The 14,341-nt window shown below is 36.4% G+C and overlaps 1 protein-coding gene across 3 annotated transcripts in view; it reads left to right on the top strand.

Moving 5' to 3' along the window:
• Positions 1-14,341, top strand: part of Scaper (S-phase cyclin A associated protein in the ER) — a 315,920-nt gene that overhangs the window by 40,572 nt on the left and 261,007 nt on the right. The window contains exons 5-8 of one of the 3 annotated variants that reach the window (XM_051156493.1): positions 965-1,224; positions 5,927-6,136; positions 13,260-13,430; positions 14,091-14,166. In XM_051156493.1, coding sequence (XP_051012450.1) covers positions 965-1,224; positions 5,927-6,136; positions 13,260-13,430; positions 14,091-14,166 — 717 coding nt within the window. Of the gene's footprint in view, positions 1-934; positions 1,225-5,926; positions 6,155-13,259; positions 13,431-14,090; positions 14,167-14,341 lie in introns of those variants that run through there. The other 2 variants (XM_051156492.1, XM_051156489.1) reach the window with 2 other exon arrangements.

The raw sequence follows: 14,341 nt of genomic DNA, 5'->3' as shown, positions 1-14,341 counted from the left end.
AGTGTGTGTGTGTGTGTGTGTGTGTGTGTATTATATATGTGTGTATATTATATGTGTATACCTTAATTCTTTTTCAGCTAGTGGTTGTATTGAGTTGAATTTAATGCAGCTTTACTAATGACATTTTTAATATTGGAATATTTATGTATATAAGACTGAAAGGAGATGTAATCTTTAGTTTATACTTTTGGTCTAATATTCTGTTTGAGTGGCTCAGACAGTTTAACGCGTGATTTGCTGTCTTTAAACATTCGTTATTATGGGAATAATTTATCAATATAGTTTTCACTGAAGGTTCATTCAAGATGTTATTTGTTTCCTTTCATTTTTTATTTCCAAGAGACCTTGGTATAGTTTTTATTTTGAAATTTCCCCCTTTCCTTGCTTGAATTATCTAGTCATATGATAGTGTTTGTGTTGGCTGTCTTGGCTAATGGATCAGGTCCAAGTTTCTTGTTGCGCTTCTCTTTCTTTTAAGCAGTTAAGAGATTCATCATCATGGCTTGAAGGGGATGTGGCTAAGTTACTGGAAACTGAAATCTCTTGTTAAACTCTTTTAATTTTATAATTCAGTTTTTTCTTTTTTTGTAGTTCTTACTCATTTTATGATTTCTCCTTTAATTTGTATTATTTTAAAATATGAACAAGATAAACTTAATAACATGTTCTGTTTTCATAAAGCTAAGCATGACTAAACATTGAATATAGAATTGGTATGATTTACAGCATTATTACCTTTGCTGCATATACTAATATTATTAAAGATATTTTCTGTTATCAAACAGACTAATTACAGAAAAGGTATAATAATGTCTAGAATTTGCCTTAAAATATTTTAGGAAAAACAATATGGAAGGAGAAATTGACGAGTTAAATTGGAAAACATTTCTGTTTTATAGGCTTTTAAAAAATATTTTTATCATCTAAAGAAAATTTGATATATTTTCTTCTCTTAATTGTGTAGAACGGAAAGATGCCGAGGGATGGGAGACTGTTCAGAGAGGACGGCCAGTTCGTTCCCGGTCAACAGCAGTGATGCCAAGAGTTTCACTAGTGACAGAAACCTTAAGGTCAAAGGATGACAGTGATAAGGAAAACGTATGCCTTTTACCTGAAGAAAGGGCACAGAAAGGGGAACTTGTGGAAGACAGATGTTCTACAGTGGACTCTCTGCGCAAAGACTCATTACACTCTTCTGACCATCCTCTCTCTGAGAGAACTCAGGTAATATATTCTGAAAATGCTCACTACTGTTTTCAGAGACATCTGTGTGTGCTGGAATGTCTGTTTTTCCACTTCACTCTTTTTTTTTCCTTTTTTTCTTTTTCCTTCCCCCCCCCCTTTTTTTTCTTTTTCCACTTCACTCTTAATTTTAAAATTTGAGATCTTAAGGAAAGTTTAAGATTATTGGTAAATCTAACCCCTACTTAGATTGACAAGATAACATTTACTACATTTTCTTTTTTTTTTTTCCTCTGTTGCATGTCTGTCTATACTATACTAAACACTTGAGATTAATATACCAATAGCAAAGCGGCCCCCCCTTTTTTTTTTATTACAGCTTGTATCTTCTGAGAACACATGCATTATTTTATATAATTATATTATAAAATGAATTTAACATTTATATAATATCTAATATATAGTTAGCACTTAAATTTTTCCTATTGTATCAACTTTTTAGTATTATGTTAAAAATTTAAAGGCTTTAAAAATTGTTTCTAAAGATCACACTTATTAGTATGTACCTGTGGAGGTCAGTGGACAGCCAATTTATAGGTTTCTCCTTCTACCATCTTGGTTTGTGATTTTTGAACTGAGGGCATCAGGTTGGCATTTTACCCACTGGACCATCTTGCCCTTTGTCTATGGTTTAAAGGCAGGGTCTTCCTATGGAGCCCAGGCGGGTCTAGAACTTAACTATGCTCTTGCTTTAGCCTGTCAATGGTTGACATTGCAGTATGTCCTATCATGCCTCGCTGCTTTTGTTGTTTGCTTTTTTATTTTGAGATAGTCTTGCTGTGCAGCTCAAGCTGGCTTCAACTCTTGATCATCTTTTCTCAGCTTCTTGAGTTCAGGGACTGCAAGAATATGTTAGTATGCGTGGTCCCACTGATCGTTTTTGTATATTATTTGTTTTCTGATTCAGGATATCATCTAGAATCTTGTAGTACATTTGGTTTTGTTTCTTTACTGTTTTTCGCTAGGGACAGTTCCTCATCTCAATTAGGCTTTCATGGCTTCAAGTGTCTGGAAGAACTCATTGCAGCTTTTTGGGTTTTTTTGCTTTGTAAAGAGTGTTATTTGTTTATTCATTCTTTGTCAATAGTTCAGTTTGTTTTATCCCTTTATACAGAAATAAAGTGATTGTACTTAATGTTGCAATGATTGTAGCTTGAGAAAGTTTGTTATTAATCAGCTCAGATGGTGTTCTTGTGCTTCATTGGGGTTTAGTATTATTAAAAATGACATTGAGATATTGAAACTGTTTTTCTCTAACTGTCTACAACTAACAGTGTTAAGTATCTTTCTACTAACAGTGTTAAGTATCTTTCTTGTAGTTAAGGTTCCCATTATTTTTTCTCTTTGACTTAAGAATTAATGTGCTTTTAAGATATTTATATAAAATTTCTCATTCATTTGATATAATTGTTATGTAAAGTGAATAATGACATATTCTTTGTTATCAGAAGAAAGGATCTAAATAAACCACTCATAAAATAGTTGTAATATTTTCAGTTTAGAATGATACTTACTGTTTAAATTAATCTTTATCCAAATGATATTTTCGCCTTTGGAAATAACCCTTAACTTCCTGATCTTGCTTTTTTCTTTTTCTTTCTTTCTTTCTTTTTTTTTACTTTTTTTAGTATTCGTGAGTGAATCTAGGGGCATGCACATGCTAGGCAAGTGCTTTTTACCACCTAGCTGCACTTTTCAAAACCTTTTTTGTAGCCCAGACTGATTTTGAACTTGTGATCTTCTTCTCTGCCTCCTGAGTATCTGGAACCACAGGTCTGCCCTGTGAAGCCTGGCTCTGACAAGGCTCTAGTATTGCAACCTTCTTTACTGTATATGTGTTTTATGTCTTTGTAAGATTGCAAACTTTTTCAAGGTGATACCTTACACGGTGTTCTAATTTGAGACAATATGTAAGAGCTCTAGACATGTAAAAAGTAGTCAGTATATAAAAAAAAAAGTAGTCAGTATATACTTATTGGATGTAACTTTAAGAAACCTGAATGTTTGGAGATAGTTAGTGGAGAAATCTCTCTCCTTTGCTCCCTTCCTTCCTCTTTACATTTGTTAGTTTGTTTTCCATCCTGGTGATGTCCCCATCCCTCCTCACCTCCCAGTCCCACTTTCCTCTCCCCCCCATTCCCCCCTCCCTCTTCCTCAGAAAAGGAGAGTCTCCCTCCCCACCTGCCCAGCTCATCAAGTCGCATCAGGACTGAGCATGTCCTCTTCCCCTGTGGCCTGGAGAGGCAGTCCTGACAGGGGGAAGTAATGGAAAAGCAGGCAAGAGAGTCCATGCCAGAGAGAGCCCTCACTCCCTCCAGCAGAGGACCACAGGAAGCCTGAGCTACCCATTGGCTACATCTTTGTAGGGGGCCTAGGTCCAGTTGATTCTCTTTTTCCATCTCTCATTTCCTCCCTCCCTTTTTCCTTTCTTCCTTCCTTCTCTTCATCTTTCCTGTCTTCTTACTTCCTTCTCTTTCTGCTTTTTATTTTTAAACTGGGTCTCACTACATAGCCGCAGTGGGCCTGGAACTTACTATGTGAACCAGGCTACCCTGGAACTGAGAGGTTTACTTGCCTTTGTCTCCTGGTATGGGATCAAAGGTGTATGGCACCATGCCCAGCTCTTGCTGCTTTTGAGATAGGGTTTCACTCTGTAACCTCTGATCCTCATGTTCTTCCTGCTTCTACCTCTCCAGTGCTGGGATTCTAAGCACTTATCACTGTGCCTGGGAAGAAATCACCTTTTAATTTTACCTATGATTGGAAATTTTATTGATGGTATTGAAATTAATGCTATTTTTGTGTGTTGAAATAAATATATTTGATTCTTGAGATTTTAAGAGTAGTCCATACAAAGAATGTTTGAGTAATTCACGTATTTGCTGTAATGTTTCAGTGTGAGAGCTTAGTTCTGATGGATGTCAAAGTGATAACAGTATTCATATTCTTCACTGTTACTCTAAAAACGTAATTAGGGTATCTATATTTTTTCTCAATTTTATTTTATGGTTTAGCTTTAATTTCTTTGATAAATGATACTGAGTTTTTAATAAACAGCCAACTTTACACTAAACATGAGTAATGCTAATGTATATATTGTCAAGAATATTACAAACCATAATGACCGACAGGTTAATAGTGATGATAGCACTTTAAACAGTGTGATGCAATTTAAATGATATTTATGTTAAAATCAAAACTTTGCATGCTAAGTTCTGACCAATAGTAGGATGCCTAGAGAGCTCTTGAGACTTGACTAACTTTGATATTTTTAGAAACAGTTCATAAAACTGGAGCTTTATGGCCCCTGCAGTGTTTGTCAGTGTTTATTTAGAAGTGATAGGAGTATTTAATTCACAATTTTAGGTTTTAGTTTAGTTTTTTTTTTTTTTTTTTTTTACCTGAAGTATAATTGGAACACAAAGCACCATTTTTTATCTGTTTGAGTGTGAAAATAAACTTGCTTATATTTACTAAGTTAGATTTTTTAAATAGATATGTAAGCTGGGTGTTGTTGTTCATGCATTTAATCCTAATACTCGGGAGGTGGAGGCAGGCAGATCGCTGTGAGTTCAAGGCCAGCCTAGTCTACAAAGTGAGTCCAGGACAACCAAGGCTACACAGAGAAACCCTGTCTCTTAAAAAAAAAAGAAAAGAAAAGACATGTAGGTGGTCTGAGCCAATGCTACTGTTCTTCTGTGTTTTCACATTCTGTTGGTTCTGTGTGAATCATTCTTGAGGGGGATGTGGAACATCAGATCTAAAGCTTATGAAGTGCCTGAGGAGATGCACTGGTGTTTTAGATGTGTCCTCTTAGCTCAGCCTTTTTTTGGAGACTGTTATAGGGTGTCTTTTTTAATTTTTCAAAAACTAGTAAGATCACGTTTTAAAGAAGACAAGTTTGATAAATCTGAATAAACTACCCCAAAATATATTTTAGTAAGAAATGGTTTCAGAATATTTTCGGGATGCTGACTCTTCTCGTTTGATACTAAATAGTTCACAAAAGACTGTATGATACCTTGGTTTAATGAGTGCAGTAGACAGCATTATGCATGTGAGTAGATTTCCTTGTGAGATATATGAAATACTCATTAAAAACCAGCCTACTGGAGCTGCTGAGATGACTCAGTAAGTACAGCTTCTTGCTTCTAAGCCCAGTGACCTGGGTTTAATACCCAGAACCTACATAGTGAAAGTAGAGAATCTACTTATGCAATTTGTCCTCTGATCACACAATTTCAGTGACACGTGTGTGCATGTGTACATACACAGAGAGGTGCATAATAAATAAATGCTAAAAATAAATAAAAACTGATAAGAGGAAATGTTGAAATTTATAAAGCATCATTTTAGAGAGTACCGAAAGTGATGCTTAACACATAGTAGGCCTGCGGATAGACTTCCTGTGGCTCAAGGGTTTCTTCTTTTCTTCTGCTTCTCTCTCTCCCTCTCTCTCTCTCTCTCTCTCTCTCTCTCTCTCTCTCTCTCTCTCTCTCTCACACACACACACACACACACACACACACACACTGAGAGAGACAGACAAAGAAAGAAGTTTTCTCTTAGAAAGATAACTGCTGCTTCACAGTTGATAGGTTAAGCAGAACTAGCTCTGACAGAACCTAATACTTGGTACGTTTGAAGTGCACCCTTGGTTTATTCTAAAAGTGTGTGTTTTTAGTTCACAGTGAGTATATTGGATGATGTCAAGAATTCTGGTAGTGTTCAAGACAGTTCAGTGCATACTTCTGAAATACCAGACATTCACAATGATGCAGTATGTGTTGCCGTTACTCAACCAGCCACCACAGCATTACCAACAGACAAAGACAAGGTTCCAGTAGAGAAAGCAGGAATGGTGACTGAGACGGACCCTTCAGATATTTCAAATGTGAGTGCTGCTGACTTGGTAAGAACAACTTATCAGAATTCCATATGAGTATATTAAAAGGTATAATTTTAAGTCATAGTCATCTCTACTGTAACTTTATACTTTACAAGACAGGTTTATAAAGCATTTTATATGTCATTTCATTTTAATATTTTTTATAGTAAGGTTCTCATATAGTTAAGATTCTTATTAATTTCTAGAGGATGAAAAAGATAATATAACAATTAAAAACAGAATCAGTTTGTATATAGTTTGATTTAAAATATTTTATCAAACTAGCATTCACAGAAAATAAGTCAGAAAGGAAAAGAACATGAATTTTGTAACAGTAAAAGCTTTTTTTCCCTTCAACTTCTGGTTTTCCCATTGATGAGAAAGGATGCCTGCTAATCTTTTCTTTGCTTTTTTTTTTTTTCCTTTAAATCAAGATTTCTTGTCATCTAGGCTGGCCTTGAGTTAGCTATGTAGCTGAGGATGGCATGGAATTCATGATTCTCTGTTTGCACCTCCCAAGTTCTAGGACTGCAAGAGTGGGCCTCCAGAACCAGCTGGAGTTGATCTTAAGATGAAATTTATTTGTCTTTAGTCCCAAATCTCTGAAAATACATTGATTATCTATAGTTTTATGTTTTGTATGATTACTTAATTTCTTCTCATCTGTTCCTGTTGCTCACTTTAATATTAATGCACCTCAATGTGGCCTAATTCAAAGTATCACTTAACTAGCTGCTTACGTAACTTTTAAAGAAAATGGGCGCATATGTAAATGAGATATGTCATGATTCAAATTTTATTTTTTAGCGTTTCCTTTTGAATGTATATATATATGGCTTATGTACATACATATTTTAACTTTTCTCTTTGTATAAGTGTTGGCTTTGTTTTTTAACAATTAGACTTTATTATACAACCCAACAATCCTATACAAAAAAAGAAAAGGGTTAAAGGGAAACAAGAGTAAACCTTCCAGTATCTGTTTCACGGGATGGATCCCCAGGTGTCTCTGGCCTGCACGCTGCTCTGGCTTGTAAGCTGGCCTCTTCCCAAATCCATATGTGATCCTGCTCCAAAAGATGTAGTCTTCTCCTCTCTGCTTTGCCTGCATCTCCCTCGGGTGTGCAATGGCCGGTCTAGGTCAGGATCCATGCCCCTATCCATGTTTGACTAGAAAACACAATAGCCTGGCGGGAGTTCCCGGTCTACTTCCTGAATTTCAGACCTAAGATGGCTCCATTTAGTCTATCCGTGGTGTTTCCAAGGACAAAGCCTGCCAAGATTGCTTTCACCTAAAACAAAACTTGTAGTCCTTCCCACATATAAGTATGTACATGACACATGTATGCGTATGGTATGGGCATGCATGCACATATATGTGGAGGCCAGTAGTGGGTGTCAGTTTGTCTTCCTCTTTTGCTGTCCTCCTGAAATGAGACAGGGAGACTCCCTAACCCTGGAGCTGACAGGGCGGTAGGGTGACTAGGCCTGTTCCTGCCACTCCCATGCTCTCCACCTCCACTTCCAGAGTACAGATGTGTGCTGCTGTGCCTGGTTTTGTGTGTGTGCTGGATACTTCAGGTCAGATCCTCATGCTTGAGCGGCACGTGCTTTACCAAATAAGCCAGCTACTGCATCCCTCATTTTCTTTTTTAAAGGCATTTGTATATAATAGGTTTTTAAAAAATTTAATAACTTAGGAGATCTGCAAGTGGTATTAGGTAAAATTCTACAGCTTAAAGAGATAAGCACAGTAAATATCGTAGTCAGTTGATATGGGATATTTAAGTGAAGAAGAAGAAATGAATGTGATAGCAATAACCACAGTCATGTCTAGTTCCTTTAATAAGGTTGTATAAGGTTTTCTTTTCTTGTGTCGTCAAGTAATGGACTTAAAAAAGGAGATAAGTAAGACCAAGTGAGTAGTTTCTTTAACATAAAGTGTAAAGTTTGTCATATTTATACTTCTTGCTTCTGCAACTAGAAAGCATATTAAGTTGTTTATCCTGTGATTTGATTGTGGGTGGACACTTTCCTGTGTTGCTTTAGATTAGTGTCCCATGTAGTTTCTTAAGTTGGTAGTAAGAGATTTCTTCTAATGATGAGAAAACTAGTTTTACATTTGTTTCTCAGTATAACATTGTCAGAGGGCTATTTAAAGTAAAACAAAACCCAAATTACTTGCTGTTCACCTGCTTTACAGAACCATTACCAAAAATTGACTGGAATATTTCTGAGAAATAAGGCACTTGCTCAACATGTGTGGGGCCCTGAGTTTAGTTTTAGTGTTAAAAAAGTTGACCTTTTCCACAGAGATACCTGAGGCTTGGAAAGATTGTAAGAGCCAGAGGAGGTCAATAACATCAAGAAAACAGTATTCTCCCCGACACCATGAGCCAGCTGCACATAATTAACTCACAGCAGCTGTACAGTGCGCATGAGGCTGTCTCACGCTCTAGCTAGTCTAAAACCCCAGCACAGGCTGGGGCAGGGGACGACGTGAAATTCAACTGCTAGCTCAGGAGCTATGGCATATGGTAGCCTCTAGGAGAGGGGGAGTCAGCCCTTTTAAAAAGATGTGATTGTATTTCTTCAATGAAGTCAAACACTTACTAGGGCAGGCCCTATTCCCAAGACTTGCTGGGCAACACAAACTCAACTTCCTGGTGAAAGAAAAAGAAGAAGAAATCCCAACTTAGGTGTGAAGGGATGGGAAAATGTCAATGGCAATTTCATATGCTTTATGAAATTCTCAAGGAATCAATAAAATATATATTATATATGTGCAGTCAAATGTCATAATAAAGCCCATTATTATGCCTAATGAATATATGCTAATAAAGTAATTTGAAAAGAATCCAACCTTTGCTAACATCAGCACCACCACCATTGTCATAATATGCTGTTATAAACCTATCTTCTATTGATCCCAACTTTTTAGAATTGCGTTTTCAAAATTTCTTAAAAAGACATTAAAAATAACAGTAAATTATTTATATCTCATCACCTGATACAAAGTTGTATATGAATGCCTGAATCATTAATAAACTCTGGTACAGGGTTTGAATTTTCTGATGGTCACAAATAGAAATATATTCCAGGAATTATGAAATTGACTGAGAAAATAAAGAAACAATAGATTTATGTTCTAACCTACTTTTTACAAAGACACCCCCTCACACACACATTTGGAAATTAAGTATTGCTTTTATGTTTGTGTGTCACATTAGTGACAGCTATTTTCTGTAGGACTTTCAGGCTTCTAGGAAGAGTGCATGGTGCACATTATAGTCTTTAAGCTTCCTAACTCATCCTATTCCTTGGGGAAAATCTTTATCTTTTATGTGTTTTGAAGGGAGCCTGGTAATGAATGAGGAGGGGAAGCCTGAAAATAGAGATGCATAGAGTCTACTCTCAAGTTACTTATAACCTGGGCTTTAAGCATTTGCAGTTTGAAATACTTTTATTGAGTTATAATTGATTTTTACTAGTCTTTGCATATTTAGCATATACAAATTGATGAAGTTTAATTTGTGCTTGTACCTTTGAAAGCATCACTATAACCAAGATCCTGAACACAGTGAGTGCTACGCAAAGTTCCTACACTCCTCTTCACACCCTTCCTTCCAGGCCTGCCTTCCCCTTCTTCCTCTTTCCCTATATCCTCTTCTGTCTTTCACTATGTTGAAGTTGGTGTTTTCAGAGGGTGTATAAATGTACTCATATATTCTTTGTTTGGCATCTTTCAACAGCATAGTTGTTTCTAGATTCATCCATGAAGTGTGCTTAATAGTCTGTTGTTTTTTCATCTTTAGTAATAACTTGTTTAGTACACAAAGCACACTGTTTGTTCATTCATTTGCTTATAGACATCTGGGTTACTTCTAGTTTTTATTTTTTGAGACAGGGTCTCTCTAGCCTTGGTTGTCCTGGAACTCACTCTGTGGACCACGCTGGCCTTGAACTCATAGAAACCCACCTACTTCTGCCTCCCAAGTGCTGGAATTAAAGGCATGAGCCATCAATGCCTGGCTTGTGTAGACCTCTTCCTTCCTTCCTTCCTTCCTTCCTTCCTTCCTTCCTTCCTTCCTTCTTTCCCTCCCTCCCTTTCTTCCCTCCCTCCCTCCCTTTCTTCCCTTTTTTCTTCCCTCCCTCCCTCCCTCCCTCCCTCCCTCCCTCTCTGTCTCTCTTTCTTTTTTTGAGGGCTGATACAGAGTTTATTGAATTAATTTTTTTCTATTTACAATTGAGATCACATCTACATACTATTTTGCTAGTCCACATGGGTACATTGTCTCTAATGAGTTAAAGACTTACATTCAATCACACAGAAACTCACACCCTTACACTAACGGCTTTAAAACAGTAGTGCATACATTATAGTCTTCCTATAAAGCAGCTTTGATTAAAAACCACTCGTTTCAAAGATCAGTCTCTGATTTTGAAGACGAACAAAGACATACACTGTATGATTCTAAAATCTATGTTAGCCATTTTGTACAGCTGCTAGGTTATTGTAGTACAGTATATATTCTGTAAAAGGACACTGGTGAGGGAGGGGCACCAGACAGTTGGAGTCTCCCTCACACCCCCAAACCTTTGGCCAAGAGTTCTCATTGAAGATGAAAAAGACCCGGTGATACTCCAGCACTGTCACATCACTCCTCGGAAGTGACAGAAGCAGGCCCACGCCCTCCTTTGGCTCTACCACACTAGGGAAACTTGTAAGTGGTTCTGAGAGTAAGGCCATAGAAATCGGAGGGGCTGGCCAGGCTGCCGTTACAGCTTTTGGCCGTCTCTCTGCAGCAACTAAGAGGAACACTCTGGTTTTTTGTTTTTTGTTTTGAACCAATCTGTATTTTCCCAGTCTGAATAGTTATGAATTCCACAACAGTGCAACTGTCTCTGTACTTACCAGTAGCATGGCTGGCAGCATCAGGTTTGGTCCTATTGTAGGTCTTACATGCTTTCTTAATGCTGTGATCAACCTCATTCTCCATCTTTTCTCTGTACACATATCCCAAAACCATAACAACTTCTGTGACAAAAACCAAGACCAGGATGAAGATAATATGGTGAGCCCACAGCGACTCTCCCGGATTGTAGCACAGCAGCCAATTAGGCCAATAATGAAAAGCAAGGCTCCTACAGCTATGATCACCACAGCAGGGAAGAGTGTGTACACATCCTCAAAGAAGTCTCATAGACCTAGTACGTGATGAAGACATAGGCTCCCACATAGCAAAGTATGCCAGCTGCCCCCAGAAGATGAGGTTGAGGAAGACCAGCATGGTTTTGGAGGAGGTGATGCTGCACTGGCCCATGCCTGCTGGGTGATTGGAGCAGCACACACTGAGGAGGCAATGGTGGCAGTGGCTCCGCTGAGAACTGCTGAGCATGAGCTGTTTTTCATCAGACAACTAGACACAACCAGGTGTCATCCTTCATCCCCCACCTCTGCACCCTGCTATGCACTGCCCCGTTGTGTAAATTTCTTAGTTTGCAGTACTAAGCCTTGAACCCAGGTTCTTGTACATTTTAGGCAAGTGTTCTGCCACTGAACGATATCCTTAGACCTATGCATCTGTATGTGAATATGTGTTTTTATTTCACTTGGGAAAATAACTATTTCAGTTTTGTTGATAATATTTTCATGTCTCCTGTAGTCATACTTAGTTTCTGTCTTCATGCTCCATTCCATTCTATTGTATGAATATGTGATACTATACTTTTCTGTTCTTCAGTTGTACATTTAGGTTGTTTTTATTGTTTGCCTCTTAGCTATTCTGAGTAACTCTATTCAAGTATCTGCATACACATTCTGTGCCTTTATGTTTTTAAAAATTTCTCCTGTGTATGTATGTAGGAATTATAAATCTGATGAGCCTTGTAAACTGTATGCCTAACTATATGAAGAACCATCAGATTGGTTTCTAAAGAAGTTGCACAGGTTTTTTGTTTGTTTTTGTTTAGTTGCTGTTGTTGTTCTTAGTTCTCTTTTTATAGCGTAGGCTTTGCCTCATAGATTTTAAGAGACTTGCATTCATCATAAATTATTCCTTTACGAAATGACCTTCTTTGTTCTTCGTGGTAATTTTTGCTCTGAAATCTGGCTTTGATTTAACTTTTATTTTTTCTGAAATTAAAATATAATTGCATCATTTTCTACTTTACTTCTTTACCCCTTACATCCCTTCCCAGCCATTCCTTACTTCTCCCTATCTCAGGGTTTTGTGTTTTGTGGTTTTTTGTTTGTTTGTTTTGTCTTTATTACTTATTTATTTACTTTTTACTTTTAATTTACATCTTTAAGTTTCTTATGAGAAATGTAATTGGGTGTTGCTTTTGATGTAGTTTGACAGACTCTGATGTTTAGACTATTTACATGTAATATGACTTGCTTACTTAGTATTTGTTTTTCCTTTGACTCGTGTGTATATGTTTCTTTTGCTTTTTAAAATTCTGTTTTGTATCTTTGTTGGTTTATTAAGCATAAATCTTCATTTTGTTGTTTTAATGTTTGCTTTAGGGTTTATAGTATAAATCCTGACTTATTCAGAGGACTTATTAACAGATAATTCTCAGGCATATTGTTTACTTAATCATTTAAGTTACAAAAGCCTGTTCAAAATATAAAATCACCTGTGTAGCCTGTATTTTAAAAATCTTCCTATCATAGCATGCTATCTTTGTTTCACTTTCAAAGAAAATATTTGATCTGCAACTGTTCTAAATTTGGGCGTTAGGTGAAATTCCCACTTTCCTGTGGATAATACCTGCTATTTATATAACTTCACAGTTTGTCATTCAGAGCAGTCTGGTAAAGAAGGTCAGACATGGATTGTTGTTGGATTTCATGGAGCAATAAATAAGCCCTTGGCTTCATGCACCTTGTAAGTTATACTGTCAATGAGTGCTTTGGCCTCTACTGGATCTAGGTTTTCTAATCCTAGGTATAATGTGTATGTATATATGTGTGTGTGTGTATGTAATATGTGTATATTATATATAACAAATATGTTTGTATACATTATAAATATATGTATATATTATTAGTTTATAATTATCATAGGGAGAAAATATTCATTAATGTTTCATGATTGTGCCTTTTTTTTTTTCAACGTAACAGTCCATGGCAGAAGTCCTCGCTAAAAAAGAAGAGCTAGCAGATCGACTAGAAAAGGCCAATGAAGAAGCCATTGCGAGTGCCATTGCTGAAGAGGAACAGTTAACTAGAGAAATTGAAGCTGAAGAAAACAATGAGATTAACATCGAGACTGACAACGACAGTGACTTTTCTGTGAGCTTTTTAGTATTTTTAAATCTTTAATAATAATAAAATTTATTGTAGTGGTTTAGATAGTAAGTAATAGCAAATCTTTCTTTTAATATTATTACAAAGTATTTTCATATATGATGCAGTTGATAAGTAGGAAGTTGTCACTTTCATTTTACAAGTCAAGAAATTGTGTCTGTCAGAAAATAAGAACCTGCTATTCCTTTAGACTGTCAGTTCTAGGGACTGAAAAAGATATTACTTGTGTTTTGTCCTACTAATGAATAGTAAATGGTGCATTCTTTGTTGCTAAGTACTCAGGGTATGCATGTTAATGAAGGAGATTTTTTGAATAAAACAACCATAGGTTTTATATTTCATATTTTCTATTAATTCCTACCAAATAAGTTTGAATTCCATTGTATGCTTTGTATAAGACTAGTTTACTTGTTTTGAAATATAACTCATTTGTTCTTGGGAATGGCTAATGAACTCTTATAGTACATAGTCTGGGCATTTTATCTTGGTAGTTATGACTATATAAGGCATGTGGTTTTGTTTTTGTTTGTTTGGTTCAGGGACATTTATTAGAAGTCAATAAGAATTTTATTCATAGTTATTTTTAAAATTTATAATATCATATGCAAAAATAAATTTTCTGTTTTATTTTAAATTACGTTCTAGGCCAGCGTGGGCAGCGGGAGTCTTTCTTTCTGTGGCATGTCTCTGGACTGGAACGATGTTCTCGCAGACTACGAAGGTACGGTGTTTCTAATGTGTCTTGAGTATTTGGTTTGTAGGAACAGTGGGATATACTAGATCATCTTAGATGCAGTTTTTAGGTGAAATAATTTTAGGTAGAAATGCTTTTAGAAGTCTTGTTTCGGTGGAGATAGCTCAGTCAATGAAGTGCTTGCCTTACAAGCATGAGCATC

Source organism: Acomys russatus, chromosome 14, assembly GCF_903995435.1.
Source record: "Acomys russatus chromosome 14, mAcoRus1.1, whole genome shotgun sequence".
Lineage (NCBI taxonomy): Eukaryota > Metazoa > Chordata > Mammalia > Rodentia > Muridae > Acomys > Acomys russatus.
The sequence above is the reverse complement of the archived record's forward strand: the minus strand, read 5'-3'. Positions and strand labels throughout refer to the sequence as shown.